Here is a 22,836-nt window from a genome sequence, read left to right as displayed (position 1 = left end):
TTTTTGAAAAATTTGTTAACACTATCCCGCTTATATCGCGATGTTATTCTTTGTATCCCGAGCATCGCGTTATAATGGGTTTTACCTATATAATAATAATAATATTGAGGACTTTGTATAGCGCCTAATCTTTAGAAGCTCTAAGCGCTTTACAACATTAGACAACACCTATAAGATAAAAAACATAATAATATTATTACAAAAACAAACAACATGAAATTAGAAAAACATTAAGAAAGTAAAAAACATGCTGAGAATATTTCAGGTAGGACACATTATTAGGTCTTTAAGTTTGTTCTTGCAGTCAAAATAAGTGAGTTTTGAGAGCCCTCTTGAATGTGATCACTGTGTCTTTGTGTCTAAGTTCAGTGGGCAATTCATTCCATGTATTTATGTATGTATGTATAGATAGATATTAATGCTAACCTTGTGATTTTGCTTGGAATCCATCACCTAGGTCATCAATCACTTGGATAACCAGCCATTGAGATCCCCACTGGCTTTGAAAGGCAAATCACACACAAATCCCTGGACTACAACACAGAACAGTCCATATTCCCACCCTTCAAGTATATACTTACAGTATATATACAATTACTTGGCAAGAAAAGAGGAATTTATGTATGCAGTCAACTTAGGTTCCTGCTTCTGTCCTTTTCCCATGGGTTGATAACTTTGAATCCATTCTCCATGCTATAAAAACATACACACTTTATCAGGATCAAAAGGTAAAGCAATTTATGCAACCAGTATTGATGTCTGGGTAGGCTTGTCCTCAGTCATACCCTATAAAGTACAATACAACTTTAAAAACCTGCTAAAAAAATTCTTCAAGCTTTGATTGTTTTGAGTTTTGCATGGCAAAGACAAGTAATTGTTCCACACTTGGACCTAGTTTGATAAAGCAAAGAGATTGTTAAGACATTTTGCATTGGGTATGGTGTGATTGTCAGAATGTTTCAGCTTCAAGGAAACATTGCTGCTGATCTCAAACTCACCAGTACTTTTTTAATAAAGATGGCTTAAACAGTCTTATTCAAGGAAAAGATGTTTAAAACCATTTGTTCCACAAGAACCACTCTTTGATTTACCTAACTTCAAGTGAATTGGGTTGCCCCAATTAGTCTAATTTACCTATGAAACTTAACCTAATGGGCTCTCCCACACCAGTAATAGAAGGTCTTAATATGTCACCCTAACTTTTGTCATCCAGTTAATGTAATATTTTAAATTGTGGTTGAACGTCACTGACCACCATACATTTTAATTGCCTCTATGGCAATAAGCGGTATGAAATGTCCTGGGAATAGTTTTACACAAGAACTCTACCTCTTCCTGTTTTTTTTTTGTGAAAAAAAATTAAGATTAGTGGAACATGTGTTTTTGAAACACTATAATTAGGTGGTTTGGGAATTGAAAATCTTTTTAGTATGATACGTCAGATTATGGCAGATATGACATTTATACAGATAAGACCTTGAAGAAATAGTAGTAGATTTTAATATCATTTGTAACCTATGATTGCCAGATACCCATGCTTAAGGCCCTGCTGAATAAATTGTACAGAGCGTGTATTATTTATGTAGCCATTGCTTTTGTTGAATTCAATCATAGCTGCATAATGTCTAGGTTAATATCAGACCCATTTTGGTTTCATGTTATGAATTGTATTGTATTGCCTTTTGTTTGTATTTCAGATAGTGGACCTGGCACTGCTAGTGAAGCAAGACAAGAGGGCTCATATGGCAGATCCTCTGTCCCTGTCATACCCAAGTAGCACCCACAACTTTATGTATCATTCCACATCCCAATCACCTTCCTCAGCAGGGATTACCTCCCCTTCAGTTGTAAGTATTCTGAAGTTATGTCCCCTTGAAATGTAAGTTGTGCCAAACTTTGTATTTTGATGGCAATTCTTAAAATTTGTTACCTGATTGCAAGTGCAATATGAATTTTCAGGGAAAATGAATTAGCTGCATTAACAGATAATAGTTTGTTAATTTGTGTCACAGTTATGATACAGTTTCCTCTGCCTTTTCCAACCCTGTGTTAGATCTTTAGACAGTTTTGTTATGGTGGGAGGTCAGAGCACATTCAATATGAAAGCATGGAATTGAATGAAACTCATGTTAATGGGACAGAGTTGATGATTTTAGATAGCATCAGTAATCAATCTTCAGACCATTAGTCCATACCATCCATGTTTTTCATTTGGTATGGTCCGTCCTGGAACAGCATGAAATGCTTCATTTCACTCATTCAGCTTTACAGCCAGTCACAATTTTACTTTAAAGCTGATTTCATTTATTTCAGACAATCTGCTGGTTCAATCAAAATATCAAAAGTTTTTGCTATTTAAATGCCTTCGTGGAATTCCCTGGTCATTGATATGTTTTTTTTGTATCAGAGACTACAGTAACATATCAGAACAAATGTCTTTGTGATCAAGACTAGGGTATCCAATGATTGATCTACTACATTCTTCTGCCAGTTGTTTAATAATGTTGATTCATTGCTGATCTTAAGAGATGAAGAATTTTGGTTCTAAAATTTTGAAATAGCATTCACGATTAGAAAAATCCTGCTGAGATGGAATGAGAATCATGCTTTCAGATGGAACAATTAATATCAAATGTTAATCAAGTATATATTTACCTTATGATAAATCAAATAGCATAAATGCACACAAGGTAGATATCACTGAACAATTTCCTACCCCAAAAGAGGTGGTTGAGCAGATTTAGACACTTGCCGTTACAGTCACTCACATATCACCACTGTCTGCATGGGTTTGAGTCTTGGCACGGCCACTGTGGGTATGTAAGAAAACTTGCCAGTGGATCAGTGAATCTTCCCAGGGATCTTCTTCCATCAGATATATTGGCTGACATGTATAGCCTATCTTGTGCTGAAAAATGGCATTAAAACCATACACCTCTACCAAAAAATGTGGCAAGAATCAGAGGGTATGTATGAACTGGTTTATATAATCCTTACTGATTTTAAAAAGATAAATAACCATATCTTTCAACAACATTCGGTTTGCATGCTTTGAAGGTTTAAAAATATTACAGAATGAATGAATGAATCAGTGAATGAGTACTTAGCTCTGCTGTGGTGAACACAGTAGCTCTGAGTATCATTAACTCTGCAGTGAGTATTATTAGTTGTTATGTGGAACATGCAGCAGCTTGAAGATCATCAGCTCTGTAGTGAGGATCATACAGTAGCTTGAAGGTCATCAGCTCTGTAGCGAGGATCATACAGTAGTTTGAAGGTCATTAGCTCTGTAGTGAGGATCATACAGTGGTTTGAAGGTCATCAGCTCTGTAGTGAGGATCATACAGTAGCTTGAAGGTCATCAGCTCTGTAGTGAGGATCATACAGTAGCTTGAAGGTCATCAACTCTGTAGTGAGGATCATACAGTAGTTTGAAGGTCATCAACTCTGTAGTGAGGATCATACAGTAGTTTGAAGGTCATCAACTCTGTAGTGAGGATCATACAGTAGCTGTCAAGATCATCAAGTATGTTAGAATGTTAAGCCACATACCCAAATTGGCTTTAATCATTGAAATCATTCAGAAGTTAGTCAGCAGAAGAAAAAAATTGTGCCAGACAAGACAAGTTAGTTGGACATGGGTAAAACTTTATGCCTTCTCCATAGATAGGACAAAAAAATCCCCAACATATCCTTTGCTTAAAAGCACTAGATCGTTGGTTCCCATTGGTCCATGTAAAATTTTCCATATGGACTGGATATGGAATCCATATGTACTTTTACAGAAATAACCATATGGACATTTGTATTCTATAGCTGAACCACTCTTATGGATTTCAGTGGATCCATATGGAAATATTATGGATTCCTTACATACTTCTTATGGAAAATCCCATGGAATATGCAAATTAATCTATGAGATCTGTAGATTGTCCATATGGAATAAAATTAAAATTCCATGTGGAATTTGTGAATAATCCATATGGAATTTGTAAATATACCATATGGAATTTGTAAATGGTCCATATTGAATTTGTAAATAGTTCATATGGAATTTAGTAATAGTCCATCCATACAAAATTTTCCAGGTGGACTTGAGGTGGATTACAGATGGGTTTTTTAAGCACTTTCTGCCTGAACCATAAAAAAATCTGCTTCAGATTTTATTTTGACAGACATTATCAAATAAATGTAGGGTTTTTTTTGTCCTCATTTTCTTTCTTACATACAAAACCAAATCCATGATGGCATCACTTAAGTCTTTTTCATTTCACTGAAAGTTTGGTGAGATTTAACAAATATTTCAACCAAAACTTTCATTGAAATTGTGGGGACATCTCACTAAAATTTCAATGAAATATTTGTTAGGTTTCACAAAATTTTTTGCCAAAACTTTTACTTATGTTTTGGCAAGATCTCTAACATTTCATTGAAAGTTTTGTGAGAGTTTACTAAAACTTTCGTGACATTTCACTAAACTTTTGATCATTATAGAGTATTTTAATGACGTTTCAGTAGTTTTTCAGACATTTCAAAAGGTTTCAAAACAATAATGGATAAGAATTAAACAGGATTTTTTAACCAAGGTGATATTTCAGTGTACATGAATTTTTTTATACAGATGCTGTAATTATATGACATCCAAGGCAAGAGATATGAGAGTTAATAACCATAATAATAATAATAATAAAAAAGACTTTATTTAGAGATGGTAACTCAATTAGTTACAGAACTAATCTACCTTGAGGCCTTCTATCTGTTATGTACAATATATACAGTATATACAACATGATGTGAAGAGTCTGGCTTGACACTAAATAATTAAACGATTTTAAAAATCAAGGTATCAAGTCTGGAACATATGCACAGACATCTATGAACACATAAACATATATAAAATATAAATTATTGTCCTGCATTGAAAAATTCAACTGTGAAAATGATGTAAAATGACAGAAAAGCATCCATTTGAGACACTGATTATGAAAAGAAGAAATCCTAGGAGCCTGCCTTATGTCACTGTTGTACTGCAAACTTGATTTTTGATTAATGTACAAACTATGATACTGTTTTGGTTTCTTGAATTAGTCCTTGTTCCACAAGCAGCCATGACAAACATTTATCATGATATAAGTACTCATATTTTACAGTGAATACCAACACACCTAGAATATTTTGATAATATACACAATAATACCACTCACGATATTGAAGGATGATTCTACACGTGGGCCAAGAAAACTCCACAAAGATATGACTATCTTTGATAGACAAGGATATTTGTCAACAATTCCTACCAGTGATCTGTACCTTGTCCCTCCTTAAATTCTGGAAGTTAATCGGTTTGGAGTTCTCTAATTTCGAAATCATCCTGGTTCAATTCCATGTCATATTTAGCATGTTAGCCGCTACTTCAAAGCTCTTTATGGCACAAAAAGCAAAATGCTAGTCCTGGCGTTCAGTTTTCATACAGATTGACTAATTACATTCCCATCGACTTTGCATTCAAGCTATTCTCATTGCCACACATTTTTCAAATGGTTATTCAAACTCGTATCCTTCTTGAAAATTCGAATTGCCATGTTTAGCAAGCATGTTTATTCCCATCAGTTTCTGTTACACGATGACTCTTTGGGTAAGTACAAAATTTTGACCAGTCAGAAAGCTCTTTACAGCAATCATCTGTTAATCAATAAACAGAACAAATACTTATTAGAAAACTCATTGCAGAATGGCATCAAATAGAGCATTATTAAAAAAGAGGTTTCTGAGACGATATTAAAAGAAGGGTCCATATCGAGGAAAATCAGATTCGGGTCAGGAGAAAAGCGAAATTCTGTTTTAAAACTGAAAACAAGAAAACTTGTTTGAGGGCAATTAAATCCAATTGATGTTAAACAAAAATACAACAACACCAAATAAAACTTTTGAAAAAGAAATATAACAAGGAAAGATGTGGAAAAATATTATTGTGCCCAAAATGAACAATAAAATTACAGCTATCAGAAACAGGAAATATAAATGGTGCTGAAAATCATTCACATTGTACAAGAAACAAAAAATAAATTTTATTGATATTTTTTTTTGAAATGTCAGTGATATTACGGTCACAAAATATAACTATATTTTCAGAATTTTTGACAGACTTCAATCACAAAATTTCACGGATATTTTCAGAAATTTTGGTAAAATCTCAAAAAATACCATAATTTTATTGAAAAAAAGACATTTGAGCATTTGAGTGAATGTCAAAAAATTTCACTTTGATTTTGCTGAAATTTTAATCACATTTTCACTAGGGTATGATTTTTGTAGAGCATATTTAAATAGGAAGCAAAAAAAAATATTTCTCAGAGTAAACATCAGATCAAGTCCAAAATCCACCTTACACCAAATTTTCTAAGTCCAAAGATTCATCTATTCTTGTACTACCAGATATTAATATTCTTATCATATTTACAATTTCTTTACATTTTTGGTCATGACTTTGTCTGTTTTTAAACATCTGTGGAAATAAATTAAAGAAACTGACATGCATGTGTTTTCGTCAAATTTATATGAGTATATGTTCCTCTATCCACATCAGTACACTGACATATACATGAACTCTAACTCCCACCAATATTTCTATTTGAATCAGATAGTTTAGGTTATTAATTCTTCAGAGAGTATTTCTCATGATGCTATAATATATGAGCCTGCTTATGGATTAAAGGTGCAACTTTATTCCATGTGGAATTTTCACTTGCCGTGAAGTTGTTGTTGTTGTAGGGTTTAATGCCATTTTTCAGCACGCGATAGGCTATACATGGCAGCCACTATTAATGGTGGAGGCAGAACCCAGGAAATCCCCAGAAAGAACCACTGACCCTCGAGAAGCTACTGGCAAGCTTTCTCACATACCCACTTGCCATGAAGTACTTATGGAATTGATATGGAATAAATTGTCTGATTCCATAAGTTTTTCAGTCCATATTTCTTCCATACAGGTTCCTGAAGTGTTCCATATGAAATCCATGAGAAATTTCTGTACAGTCGATATCCATTTCGTTGAGGAGTATGAGCATACTGCAGATGTTCAGTATCAATATCACTGAACCTAATGATTCAGCAGGATATATTTTCCTTATTAATAGGATGGAACCCATATATCATCAGGAAAAAATCTTGAGATGAATTTTATGTATAATTTTATGATACAGAATAAAATATTTTCAAAGAAATTGCACATTTCTCCTTCAGGAAGAGAATTACTTGAATTGATACACCAACGCCATTTCATTTTGACGAGCTTGACCTTAAATACCCATACCAGGGACATTAATCCCTGGTGCCCCAGAAGGGGGTTTTGCCTCTCCTCCCACCCCACTGCTAACTTTATTTCTTATTGACAGAAAATTCATGGCAAATATACCGCTGAGGTTTGTACAAATGATGCTGATCAGCCAGTCAACATGGCCTTTGTTACTAAAATTAAAAAAAAAACATTAAATATTTTCTTTCACCAAAATAGAATTTGACCAAACTTGATAGAGAGGGTGAGCAATGGTATCTCTGTTTTTAGAGTGTCAGACTTGTAATTTACAGGTTAAGTGTTCAGTACCTGCCCAGCCCAGCCCAGCCAAGCCCAGCCCAGCTGAGTTGGCTGCTTTTGTGTGTCCTTGCTAAGGCACTTAGCTCCCATTTCCTAAATATAATATAGCCAATAATGTATTGAAAGTGTCATTAAAATCAACAAATATAAATAAAATTAACAGAAAGAATCTTGGCATGAAGACCTTTCATGTTAAACTTTATACAAATGATGCCAGTAAGCCATCCGATATAGCTGATATTACTAAAAATAGCAAAACCTTCAGCAACTTTTTCTGAATAATTTCTTAACAGAATTTGACCAAACTGGACATAAAGTGTCCTGGCTTATTACCTTTTTGATTTGCACAAAAAGATGTAACAACAGTAATGAAATATAGCTGATGTGCTAAAAGTAGAAAAACATGTATACAACTTCATCTAAAACAAATGCCAGACAGAATTTGATCAACATAGATCAAGTATTTTGAATGGGGTCCTTTCAGTATTGGGCAAATAATGCTGATGTGCAAGCAGATATCTAAATCTGAATGTATACAGTGATGGGCCTGTTATGGCATAAATTTGCACCGGAGTCTGAATGTATACAGTGATTGGCCTGTTATGGCATAAATTTGCACCGGAATCTGAATGTATACAGTGATAGGCCTGTTATGGCATAAATTTGCACCGGAGTCTGAATGTATACAGTGATGGGCCTGTTATGGCATAAATTTGCACTGGAATCTGAATTTATACAGTGAAGGGCCTGTTATGGCATAAATTTGCATCGGAGTCTGAATGTATACAGTGATGTACCTGTTATGGCATAAATTTGCACTGGAATCTGAATGTATACAGTGAAGGGCCTGTTATGGCATAAATTTGCACTGGAATCTGAATGTATACAGTGAAGGGCCTGTTATGGCATAAATTTGCACTGGAATCTGAATGTATACAGTGAAGGGCCTGTTATGGCATAAATTTGCACCAGAATCTGAATGTATAAAGTGAAGGGTCTGTTATGGCATAAATTTGCACCGGAATCTGAATGTATACCAGAGATCTTGCTAGGATTTTAAAACTAGGAGTCCAGGATTCCCATTTTGGTAAAAATAGGAGTCCCACCATCAAAAGTTGCAGTCCCTTCTTTCCTACAGAATCAACACAGACGTGAGTGCATCTATTTTTAGATGGAGAGGTTTTCATAATGTAATCACTCACTTTAATATAGCTTCATTACAACAGTCCATTTACAGGATTGCAAATTTATGGTTTATTTATTTGTCTATGTCCTTGTAGTAATTTTAGGCAATGGTTAAATAGCAGCTGATTTGCTGTTTTTTCCCCGTATTTTCGCAAATACATGTGAAGTTGGAAAACAGCTTAGACCTTAAAGCGCATCTCGCGAATTCCATAACATAGCATTGTCCCATACATTTCTGACCTACATAATTTGCATTTTAAAGTTAAATCTTTAACAAAATAATACCTTGGCTTTGCTTTCAATGATTTGTATATTTTTCTGAAAATATTTGCCCGATGATTTATGAAAACAGACAATCTCATAAACTGGTACATCCCAAACTTAGCGAAGTCTACCATTAATTCCCGTTAGGCCTACTGGTTCTCTTACAGTTTTAAACTAATTTTATGACGAAATAGTGTACAAGAAGCAGTTAATATATATCCAGATCACGGATTCTGATCTTTAAACACGTTTGTATGTTTTATCATCAAAGGATATCATGCAGGAAATTGATAGTTGCTGCCTTACTCGGAAAAGGGTTAATGGTCAATCAACTATCAAAACATATGCTTGTGAATAGGCAAGAGTTTGTTTGTCAACGTAATTGATATAAAAACTCGGCCTAGCTACTGATGTCTTGATGAATACCTTTTGCTACAACACTAGAACTAACCGAGATAAGGCATGGGGCATTTAAAAAAAAGTATGGTCAGTCAATGTACCTCTTAAATAGCTCTTGTTCGTCCATCAGAGTGAGACTGAATTTTGTCAATCCAAGTAAGGACTTATTCCAAACACTAAGCTAGGCATCACATACTTTCTTACACTTAGCTACTGTCCTATCTGAACTATCAATTCTAGCAACTTTAGCACTCTTCTCAATCTCGTTACAATCTTTCTAAGTTTGCTGTTTAACCCCAAAATACTTATCCAAACTTACGAATGGCATTTTGTCTAAGTCTGAACATGTCTTGTTTCTGAGGTCACGTGCACTACTTTTTCCAATACATTTGGAAATGAACACAATAACGGAAGCTAAAGTTGTTTATTTGATGTACTTTTATAAATGACCACATGTACATCTCTGGGTCTTTCTGACTCTGAATTCAATCACTGTAAATATATGTACATTTTCCCATCCGGCCGCCAGTCAAAGCCTTTGAACTTGCTGCCCAGCTATTGCATCATGGTTTTTTTTATGTACTCTTATAATGGCAACATGTATGTACATGAAGGGGTCTTTCAGTCACTGAATTCTGTCATTGTAAATATCAGCACAGCTAATTGATCAACACATTTTCCCACAAAGCAGGTGGCTGAAGCAGGACTGGCAAGTCTTTGAATGTTGCCACACACCTATTACATGCGTACGCAGGACTCCCACCTCAGAGATTTTCTGCATCCCAGATCAAAAATTGGCATCCAAATACGCGCAATTAAACGTTTCCGAGATCTCTGTATACAGTGAAGGGCCTGTAATGGCATAAATTTGCACCGGAATCTGAATGTATACAGTGATGGGCCTGTTATGGCATAAATTTTCACCAGAATCTGAATGTATACAGTGAAGGGCCTGTTACAGCATAAATTTGCACTGTTAACAGGCCAGTTATGGCATAAATTTGCACCAGAAGAGAGAGCCAACTAGAATGTAGTACTGTTCAAGATCTGTCTTGAAGCTCTCCACTGATTGCATGCACTCAACACTGTCACTCAGATGATTCCAGTGCACAGTTGTTTTTACAAAGAAAGAATTACTAAATTGTTCTGTTCTACATTGCTCAACTACAAAACATCTACTATTATTTGATACTAGTTTTTCTACATTGTTTATACTTTAAAAATTTGGAAAAGATTTCACTTTAATCTGGCATTTTTGTCTTAGTGGTTTTAAAAATATATTTGGCGAGAGAGCCGGCACTACCCCCTCAACTACTTTATAGGGATACACCTCTCCCTCGATAACTCGCACACAACGGGGTCCACAAACATAGACTGCACTATAAGCGAGGCGCGAGTTACCGAGGGACCTCCCAAAATTGGGAAAAAAATCGCTCTGACATGAGAAAACCGTAGGGGGGACTGGCGTTAGGGAACTGGGCTGTTTAATGACTGAATCCTCATTTTACAATCACATCGATAATAATTTTTAATAATGCGCTTTTTCTAAAGAAGTTGTTCGTTATTCTGTTTAAATAACATTTTTTTTCAAAATATCCAACATATGAAAGATTGTTCCAACTGGTTTGAACAACCATCACGTGTACGCGAAAAATCTGTGTATTACGTCACTGCTTTTTGTTTTCTTGATGAGTCTGGTTCCTGTTGTGGTGTTTAATAGTATCTTGCCAAATTGGTAGTACATAATTTGGGAACTAGACTAACAGTTGATACACCACCAGACAAGATTCCTTTTTTTCCTTCAAAAACACACGAAATTTATTTCGTGATACGTCTACATCAAAACTCAGTTTTTTATTGTTCACTTAGTACAATGTTGATGTCGTGATTTCAGTGGAATTAATATTTAAATTTCTTATAATCCCTGAGGAAATCTCTAAATGCCAGTTCAAGAATTCTCTGAACCTCGCTTGCCCATAATGGTCCGTATCTGTGAAATCAAGCTCTATATTTTATGAAGTATTCATATCGCTTGGCAGCCTTGTTATTTTTTATCACAGTTATGAAAGAGTCAGTTAATTTAAGGTAGTTTATGTTACATACACAATAATGTTTATTACAGTGTTCGATTGATCAAATAAAGTGAGTTCACCTGACATATGACCGAGGCCGCTACATTTTAAGTTAGTCCGATTTTTGTGCCTTTTAATATTTCTTTTATTCCACCTCCTTTTTTTATATTCAAAAGACATAATAGTTCTCAGAGAAATGCTCGCAGACATAGCTGTTACGGTAGATTGACACATTTTATGTTTAATTACAAGAGGACACCTTGCATTTATGACGATTACACTTAAAAGGAACTAAAAGATGGAACTAGAACACAAATTTCAATTGATAAAAAAATTATTTAATTTGTATTTATTTATTAAAGTACTGCCTCCTCTCGGCATAAGTGACATTTTCATTGATCAAAATTTCCTTACATAGCGTTAATTGCAGTGTACTAGGAATGTCATTTGAAAAGAAAATGTAAAAAATTGTATGAGCTATTTTTTAATTTGATATTTCATAGTGTTGATTAAAATTTCCAGGTCCTATCTACCGTTTTCAATGATAAAATGAGTGATACATCAAAGTTTCCTTTACCAATTTTGATCGCGATTTTCTTCAAGTTCAACAAATAGGGATACATTTTGGGGGTATTTTCGGGTTTAAAAAATGGGATCCACGCCTGACACCTCGTTACAAGTGGGTTTGTGAGTTATCAGGGCACGAGTTAATGAGGGAGTGATGTATGTCAAACGAGTCCTACTATGCCCTGTCTTGGAGTGTTGATAGATCCAGGTCAGTTACCATCTTGGTGATGCTTCCTCCTTCTCTGGTTTTGTAGTCACCAGATATAAATCTTGCTGCCTGGTGTTGAAACTTCTCTATTCTATCAATGTCCCAATGTAGTATGGATCCCAGATAATGCAACCATACTCTATGTTTTAGTATATAAATGAAAATACAGAACTAGATAAACCTTGAAACATTTATTTCCTTAACATATACAATCAACAGTATGGGAGAAATTTCAACAGCATTGAATTGACGCAGGTTTCTTGCCCAACCACTCTTATATTTGGCTGTGTCAACCAGGTGAGTAATAACAGCTCCACTTGGGTCTCATGGTTTTTTTTAAAAAAGTATTTATGCAGCACATCAAAACCAGCAAATAATGGAATATGTTGGTTGATAAGTAAGTGATGGCATTTCCATAAGTAAATGTTTTTATTTTTAATCTTCATATTTTTTGGAAAAGATATGCATTGGAGATTTTGGTGAAACTTTTGTGACTGAATGTTCAAGAGTAACTTCACTTAGTATATCTTTTCAGAGTCCACCATTGACCCCTTCTACACCAAGCCTGGGCCTTGTGGGCTCAACCTCAGCCCCACCAACGCCAACCCAGACTGGAGCCAGCTCCACAAACAAAGTCAAATCTAAGAAGAGAAAGCGTGTAAGATTAGAAATTATGCTGAAATGTCCAAATACATAAAGATCCAACTGAATTCCATTGGTATTCCAAATATGTTCCAATATTGAATGTGTTGCTCTCAAGTGTGGTAATGTGTCAATGTCCTGAATCGTGATGATGTGCTAACAGTCTTTTGATACAATAATATAATCCAAAAATGTTCTTTCTGCTTAACCGGCTTGAAGCAGCTGTTCCGTTTTTTATTGCTGTTTTCATGATATTTGTGCTTATTGTGTTCATTATGTATTGGCTGTTAAATTTATTTGTGTTTCTTCATCTCCTTGTTTTGGAAATGAGAGCAATTAGACTTTTTCTCAGTTGTCTTGCTCCACTGTTTTTGAACAAACCGCCATCACGTGATACTCGACAGTCAACCCGTTTATGCTACAATGGACCCTCTTTAATTGCTTTAAATGATCACTCTTCGGCTCTCCACACCACATTGTGCTCTAGACTAAACGAACTGGGACTACATTCAACATTACCGAAATGTAAACAGAAGCAAAAAAAGAAACGTTGTTTCAAAGCTGGCCGGCGTAGAACAGGAAGAAGAATTCCAGCGATCTCCCTTATTTTGGCTCAACAATTATAAAAAAAATTGACCATTAGTTTAGATAACCTAATTCAAAATCCCTATTAATTCGTCAACCTTTGTGTCAACTATCCAGGAGATACCTCTGCGTATTGCATTATTCAATGCCCAGTCAGTAAGACCACCGGAAAAGCGCACAGAAATAGTTAATTTTATCAACGACCAGAATATTGACCTATTTTTCCTGACAGAAACATGGCTAAAAACATCAGGCGATGAGCCCAAGTGTGCGGATCTAACACCCACTGGTTACTCGATCAAGTCGTTCCCCCGTAATTCACGCGGAGGTGGAATTGCTGTCATCACAAAGAACACCATGATAAAACGTCTTCACCACACCACATCATTCAATTTTGACCACACATCGTTTGAACTAGTCCAAACCACACTCACACTGGAGCAAAGGTCAGCCCATTTTTTTCTGCCTATACCACCCTCCTCCTAGTAGAAAAAACTAGCTGGCTGACTCTCTTTTTGGAGCAGTTTCCGAATCTCCTGGACTATGGAAATTCGATAGGTGGCAACCTGGTTATTCTTGGAGATTTCAACTTTCACTTTGATTGTCCTGGAAACCCAAATACATCAAAACTCATACATTCCATTAATGTTTTCAACCTGAAACAGTCAGTTAACCAACCCACCCATAGACACGGTCACATTTTAGACTGGATTCTTCATAGACCTGATAACATTGTACGGTCCTCCCTGGTATCCCATGACCTTGCATCAGATCACCTCTGCATTATATGCCATCTTGATGTATCAGTCCCTAACCCTCCTCCTTTATCTGCTACTAAGAGAAACCTCCATATTATAAATAGAATCAAACTAATGCATGACATCCAAGCTAACTTAACAACTTGCTTACCTCCTACTGCAGAACTCGATAACTGCCTGCGTTCTTTGCTTGACAAACATGCACCAGCTACTAAGTGCAGAGTATCAATTCAGAAATGTTCTCCATGGTATAGCAGTGTTGGGGACCAGCTTTGCACTGCCAAAAGAGACTTCTGTAAAGCTGAGAGGCTTTGGCTTTCCACCAGACTCACTATTCATAAGCAAATCTATGAAGCCTCTAAGAAGAATGTCACAAATATAGTCCATGCAGCAAAATCAGCCCACTACACTACTATGATCATGGAAAGTTCCAGCCGCAAAGATCTCTTCGAGGTTACTAACAAGCTAATGTCAAGGAACAAATCTACACCACTTCCAACTACCTTCTCTCCAGTCGACCTTCCAGACATGTTTGCAAATTTCTTCCATGACAAAGAAAAAACTTTTAGAGATAAGCTTGACACCACAATTTCAATTGACTCGTCATCACCATACAGTTGGGATACAGAATTTGAGCAGCAACCATTAGCAGCATTTGAACCTGTCTCTATGGATTTTGTACGTACAATCGTAATGAAGAGTGCACCAAAGTCATGTGAACTTGATCCAATTCCAACATCACTGCTGCTTGAGTACTTAGATCCAGTATTGCCTTCACTAACTGATGTTATTAATACCTCTCTCTCATCCGGGGAATTCCCATCATTTTTCAAAACTGCCATTGTAAAGCCTCTGCTGAAGAAACCAACACTAGACCATAACAATTTAAATAACTACTGCCCAGTTTCTAATCTCCCATTCATATCAAAAATCTTAGAAAAGGTTGTTCTATCCCAGCTTGTATCTCATCTAAATTCAGACAATCTGCATATCGCCCTTGCCACAATACTGAAACTACTCTTCTAAAAGTAGTTAATGACAGTCTCTCTGCGTTGGATAGCGGAAAGATTATAGTCCTCACCCTCCTTGATTTGTCTGCAGCATTTGACACAATAGACCATGATATATTACTTCACCGTCTCCAGCATGTATTTGGCATTCATGATACAGCTTTACTGTGGTTCAAGTCCTACTGGGTCAACAGGACACAAATTGTATCTGCAAATGGATTACACTCCAGCCCAGTTGATCTATGTTGTGGTGTTCCACAGGGGTCTGTTATTGGACCTGTTCTTTTCATTCTGTACACTCTGTCGCTCTCAAGTGTCATAGATCATCATCCAGTGTCTCACCAATTGTACGCTGATGACACCCAAATATACAAATCTAGCCACCCAACTGAAGTTGGTGCTACCATCCAAGGTGTAGAGAGGTGCATTTCTGATGTGAAATCATGGATGACATGTAACAAGCTGCAAATGAATGATGATACAGCTGAGGCCATTCTGATCACAACACAAAGACATTCTCATTCACATCCTTTACCTCAAACAAATATCAGCAACGCCAACATTAAATTCACACAATCAGTTCGAAACCTAGGTGTTACACTGGACAGTACTCTCACATTGCACCAAGATGTCATGAACATATGCAACGTGGCATATCTTGAGCTGAGACTCATCAGCTCAGTTCACAGATATCTTTCAGTTGATGCCACTAAAACTCTTGTGTGTTCATTAGTACTTTCAAGACTAGACTATTGTGACTCAATTCTGTCTGGTTCATCTCAATATCTGCTCCAGAAACTTCAAAAAGTTTAAAACAAAGCTGCTCGGATAATGCTTAGAGTACCACAATCAGAGCACACCTCCCCACTGCTCTGTACCCTACACTGGCTATCCATTCGATCCAGAATCAAACACAAAATTTGTTCTCTGTGCTACATTTCACTGTTCGACTCTAGTCCAACATGCCTATCCGACCTCACCCATGTGTACACACCAGCAATTTACTTACGCACCTCTTCTGACAATCGTATACTCATTATTCCCACTATGAAAACAAAGTCATATGGACAGCGTTCTTTTGCATACCAGGGTCCAGCAACGTGGAATGAATTGCCCACTGAACTTAGACACAAAGACACAGTGATCACATTCAAGAGGGCTCTCAAAACTCACTTATTTCGACTGCAAGAACAAACTTAAAGACCCAGTAATGTTTCCTACCTTAAATATTCTCAGCATGTTTTTTATGTTTTCTAATTTCATGGTGTTTGTGTTTGTAATCATATCGTTATATATCTTTTTTATCTTATAGATCTTGTCTAATGTTGTAAAGCGCTTAGAGCTTCTAAAGATTAGGCACTATACAAAGTCCTCATTATTATTATTATTGTTATTATTATTCACTATAATTCCAAATTAATGTTCCAGTCCAAAAATATTATTGATGAGCTCTTTGTATTTCCAATGAATAATAATTTGAATAAATAATTTCACCCAAATGAAAAACTGAACACAATGACAAGACTGATTTTACTTTAAGATGTTAATCAAGAATAAGAAATAATATCCTTTGACACATTGTTTTGAACCTGAATACTTTACAAATAAATAACATAGCATATGATGAAATATTAATTTATGCACAACAAAACAATACTGAATTGTACGAGAACTGATTTAATACATGCATGGTAAGAAATATAGGATGCCTGAGTATATGCATTCGTTTCTCTCATTCATTCCTTTTCTGTCAAACATGTTACTATTCATTATTTTCTGCAACATCAGACTCAGAATTAAAAAAACACCAATACTTAATTATTTTTAAAATATTCAGCTATTTTTTCCTATATAAAACTGTAAAAGAAATATATTTTTAATGGACATGACGTTTACGTTCATATTATAGCATATGAGTAATCGATTGGGGGAAGGTGCCAAATTGAATTAATTGATATTAAAATTTATCAAATGAGAGCCCCCAGAGGATGCCAGTTTGGAATGTGAAAATCCATTTGGAACGACTGATTTCCAAAGCACATGATACTAAATGTATGTATGTACACAACTGTTCCTGAGCAGAAAGGAGTCGGTTAGGGTGAACTCTGATGTAGCACATATAACATTGCGAAGACCATCATTCTAAAGTCCTAATTAGATCGTCCTCCATACCAACTGCAGGTGCATAAAGTTTTGCTCATGCCTGCCAGAAGGATCTTCAAGTACGACAGAAAAATTCCCTACTAAATGGCCGGCCCATGAAATCCGCAAATAAAGGAGCATTTGCACCATGACCTCCAGCCAAAGCTCCTTGTCACCGCTGACTCAAATACTGCTCCATACAGGACATGGGGCACAACCACAAGTTCTGAAAGAATGAAATCTTGACACCAGCACAAAATGGGTCCATTTTTTAATGATGGCAAGGTCAGTAAAAACAGATGTGTCTGTTAAAAATGTCACATCTTGACTCCTCGGGTAGTTGCCTGAAGAAATGCTTTGCAGTGATCAAACTGTAAATTCACCACATGGCAAGAATCCAAAAAATGCAACCAGACCCATGCACTGCAACGACAAATCCATATCGGGTGAAAAGACCCCCTCACTTAACATAGCTGACAACTGCACCACCATCTTGTATGTATCAGGAAATCTGGGCCTTCTATTTGAAATGTTGTTCCTGGAAAGGGTTACTATGCCCAGCCTGAAGGTAATGGAGTCTAATCCCTGCAAGGTACAGCTTAATTTTGGAATACTGCAGCTGCAGGATGGTGTGACAGTATGTGACGAAATAAATCAAAACATCTTCTGGCAAAGAGTAAGCATGCATAACAATGCCTTACATGGCCAAAAATTCAACAAACACTGGAATCCATTTCTGTACACTGACATAGTAATATTGGACAATGTTAAACACCATAAGTCCTACACACACTGTGTCAAAATATCATCAACTCTGCAACTGGAATTTGACCTGCTTGGGGCATCAAGTGCACCAAGGTTATCCCTACCAGGTATATGGCAAGCCTGAATAACGAATTGTCCTTTGGCAGCACACCATATTAGTCTTTGAACATATTTCATTATAAGGGGTATTTTGGATCGGCCTTTGTTAATGATTTCAGCAATTGCAGAATTGTCACGGTTCACCAGAATTCTTTTCTTGGGCCACTGATTTCCCCATTAACACCACCAGTTCTGCATGCTGTGTCAAAATGGCAGACAGTATCCTGCACATGCTGTGTCAAAATGGCAGACAGTATCCTGCACATGCTGTGTCAAAATGGCAGACAGTATCCGGAAATGTTTGTATTCCATGTCTCTGTACAACAGTGGAAAGATGGTCACGCCTGCCAACATTGAAAAAAATCAAAATCAGGAAAATCACCATTAAAAATCAGGAGGCCAGGTAAAAAATCAGGAGGTACAAGAGTATCATGATAAAGATGTCTACTTTTGTTATTTCAGTCCATTGTATGTTGCAGATTTGCATTTCTGCAAAAGTTCATGATTTATTTGTCCTTGGGTGCCAAATTTGCTAACAAGAATAGCTTCCAGGGTTGATGCTGACTGGCTGGCTCTTTGGCTAGTTCTGTTTGGTTTTTTTTCTTCTGACAGTGGAGAGTGCTCTCTCAGCATTGCTGTTGCTGTGCGGTAGTATTGATAGCATTACTCTCCCAAGGGTTGGAAACAACAGCTGGCCAAATCGATCCTTTTTTTTTCTGAAGAGCAACCCACTGATGGTCTGCTCTTTCCACATTCAATTCTGCATCTAAATTGTACTTGTAGATTTGGTAAAGCTGAAACTCTATGCAGATCATCAGTGTTGATTCCTTCCATTCGGCTAGAGAAAAAGGCCAGACTTAAACTATGGATTGTTTCGACACATCTGCAATGCTTGCACTGTGTTTATTAATGCCATCTAGACCACCACTTCGTATTGAGAGATGCTGTGAGCAACATTGGCAGAATGCATGATAGGCTCCACAAGATGATGGACGAATGAAAGCAAACTGCTTCTCCCAATCACTCCTATATTTTTTTTTATCCCATTGCTTTTTCTTGGCTGGTGAAAATTCATCAGTTACTTCCTTTTTTCTTTTTTCTGCTTCTTGCTGAGAAACTTATCCATTATGTTGCTGTGATTTGCTGATGGGTTGGATAAAGAGAACCAGTGTGAGACAATCTTTTGTATTGGCAGAAATATGGATTTTTTTTTATTTCTTGCGGAGTTGAAAAGTTGGATTTATTCTTAAAAAACGGAATCAGGAGATAGGTCCAAAAATTGGTATTCTCACGATTTTTTTCACTAGGGTTGGCAGGTCTGCTGTATGAGCAGTGCTATTGATGTGGATATCAGTCTGTACACCCACGAGACTGCTCAGTTGTCCACACACTATCCAAAACTGTTTGTATTTCCCTGTCACAGAATGCCATGGAAGAATGTGTTGTAAGATGGCTATGTCTTGTATGAATCCATATGAAGTGGAGTGTCCATATACGGTCTGTGCATCCACAAGACCTGAAAGAAGAAAATTGAAAAGCAGAACCCGGCAGTAGGAAGTGCTATGGTGATGTGTAAAATGACCTGAAGTCAGCACAAAATTACAAGCTTGAAAATTTATCGCTCAGGCAGGCAGATATATTTCTCAAAGGGATATGACTGGCACCTACCAAAGACCTGAATAGTACTGTCTGATAGACAATGCTTAGTACCCTGATGCTGCCTTAATCCTAAAAGTATGAGTTTTGAATAAAATAAAAAGTTGGGTTTCCACAACCAGGTTGTCTGTCATTTCCCCAAACTGCAAGAATGCATGAAGTGCAAGGAGATACATGGACTTAAATAGAGCCACACGGAAGGCGTTTTGAGTGAATCTAGGCAGGACTAGAATGAGCTTTTTGTAGAATACATTTTTATCAATGGTAGTCTGCAGCAAATGTTTATGAAGTGTTTGCAGACTTTTGAAACAGAGAGGAATTGATTGGATCAGGGATATGGTTCAGTTTCTGTATGTAGCCAATAGCCAAGACGTAGCGTTTTTCAAAAAGATATGAAATGAAAATTGCCAAACTGGTACTTGAAAGAAAATAAAAAGGATACAGGCTGTGGGGTTTTAAGTGGTTGAAAAAATCGATGTAGTGTTTCCAACTGTGCCTGTAAGTTTCCATGGAACATGGAGAAAGAGCACTTTTTACCAAAATGGACAATTTTATTACTCCCAGTCATTAATGTCGGAAATTCTAGGACCTGTTCTGGAATTTCCTCAGCGTAAGGTGAGAGCTGGAGGAATCTGCACCTTCTTGAATTTGTTATTGAAGATTGATGCACTGTCTCCACGAATGGCAAGGATTCTGCCTCGTATATTGTGAATGTCACTGAAGGGATGGAAGTTTTCTTCCCTAGGACTGCATTATTGTCCATGACGGGGACATCCAGCTGCAATGATTCTGCATGCCCTAAAGAATATCATGTCAGATTGGTCCATGCTTCCCTCATGCCACTATTCCTAGAGTCAGTTAAGGAGTGAAACACTTTCAGATAACATAGCCAGAGTATTTTGCAATGCCACCACCATCCTCGACAATTGGGTCACTGTCAAAATATTAGGATGTGTTGAAGGCATTTCAGGTTGCAAATGGTCAAAATTGTCTGTTCCAAGAACTGTTTGATTATTATTATCACCATTGCTGCTGCATTCCATGAACAAAGGAATTGATGAGATTGCATTACTACTGGGCTGAAATGAATGGCTGGAATAGAAAGTTCTTGTCTAAGTTTGGCAGAGACCAATTCTCCAGTAATGTCACATTATAATTGGCTGCTGCTGGCGAGCAAGAGAGTTATTGCACAAAATTAGAAAGATGAACAGAAAGTCAGTTTGTACGATATGGAAAGCCACCAGATTCAAATCCAGCACAAATCGTTAAAAAAAAGTTAGAGCACAAATTCATAAGAAAAATTTGATGCGGTGACTCAAAATCCATTGTCTGTACCTTTGAAAAGCCAAAGAAGTGAAACCCTACATTCATTGTCTGTACATCTGAAAAACCAGAGTATTGACTGATCACATGGTACTCTATATGATCATGCAATGTTACATAAGATTACCTAATTGGGTTGGCTCTTTGAATTCTGCTGCCAATTCCAGCCAATAGGAATAGTTCTGCTCATGCCCCCCTCGTGATCCTCCAACAAGCCCCATGAAGTCAGCAAGTAAGAGGATAATAAGTCTCTTGCATAATTCCGTCTGCTTCTCAATTTCAAGGTACATGTACAACACCCCTATCCAAGTGTTAGCCAGTGACTAAGCCTTATAATTTGACATTACATCATCTGTCCACACCAATTCCTCCCTCAATGGTCTTTATCAGACAAACCCCATTGCAACACTGGCAGTGTGTACCTACAATAACCTAAGATCATCAAGATGTGCATAAACTTAATTTAATAAATTATCATTCAATGGTTATTATTTGAAATAAACACTAATTAAAGAAGTCTCTTAAAGTAAAATTCATTTTTTAAAATCATTTGACTGGGTTGCAAATAAATGTGCTATTCCCTTATCTTTTCAAATTTGAAAAGTGTCAACTGACTTGCAGATCGATATATACAGGCATTTTCACAAGAATCTAATTATGTACTTACTAAGTGGATTTATTGATTAGGGTTCCAAATTTCATTGCACTGACCATCATTTTTAACAACAAAATGAAGATATATAAAGCAATTGCATACATTTTCAATTGTGATTTTTTAAAAAATATTAAGCAATTTCTATCAGAATTTCTATATTGTGCCATTTCTATCAGAATACAAAGGCAGCCATCTTGAAAATCTTTTTTTTTGCCCCCAAATTTCAAAATCTCTCAAAGTTCTGCAAATATTTGCCTGTCCATTGGACCAGTCTGCTTTAAATTTAACAAGAAGAAGTATAAAATCCAGATACAAATTTCTGGAACCAGCAATTTTTCCCCAAAAAGATATCTGGTCTAAAAAGATACATTTTCTTGAACATGAGTACAAAGTGTACAATACTTGAGCCACTGTGGTCTGTTACTAATTGTGATAATGCAACAGAGCCTGAAAAAGGGGACTACCTCATTTTTGCAGAATGGCATTTGAAATAATTAGTTGATGGATTATTTCAAATTTATTGCAGAAAAATTGGTGAAGAATGAATAGTTTTGTAATTTTTGTGCACTGTTAATGCACAAACAATCAAATGAAGAAGAAATATTTAAATTTAATGACATCTGTGAAATTCCCCCCACCCCACTACCCATTTAATCATTTAAATCATTTTATCCTGGATGGAGTTTTTTTTTTGTTACTTCCAATTGAATCCAAGCACATCTGATTCAGAGAAACTTTTGTGTCACTTGATGCTTAGATACAGAAAAGAAGTGATTTTCACTTGCAGACCCCTTCATCCATTAGCTGGGGGCCCTGATTGACTGAGTGGTCTAAACCACTCACCATTATGGATCACTGCCATCTCAGCTCTGTCTGTGTGGGTTTGAGTCTCAGGCTCGGCTAACATGGGTA

General features: G+C 36.5%; 1 protein-coding gene across 1 annotated transcript in view; it reads left to right on the top strand.

Moving 5' to 3' along the window:
• Positions 1 to 22,836, top strand: part of LOC149796433 (transcription initiation protein SPT3 homolog) — a 216,598-nt gene that overhangs the window by 182,272 nt on the left and 11,490 nt on the right. Inside the window, exons 11-12 of the mRNA XM_089961107.1 lie at positions 1,698 to 1,847; positions 12,825 to 12,947. Coding sequence (XP_089817233.1) covers positions 1,698 to 1,847; positions 12,825 to 12,947 — 273 coding nt within the window. The remainder of the gene's footprint in view (positions 1 to 1,697; positions 1,848 to 12,824; positions 12,948 to 22,836) is intronic.

Source organism: Sinohyriopsis cumingii, chromosome 6 (assembly GCF_028554795.1).
Source record: "Sinohyriopsis cumingii isolate HCF-2022 chromosome 6, ASM2855479v2, whole genome shotgun sequence".
Lineage (NCBI taxonomy): Eukaryota > Metazoa > Mollusca > Bivalvia > Unionida > Unionidae > Sinohyriopsis > Sinohyriopsis cumingii.
The sequence above is the reverse complement of the archived record's forward strand: the minus strand, read 5'-3'. Positions and strand labels throughout refer to the sequence as shown.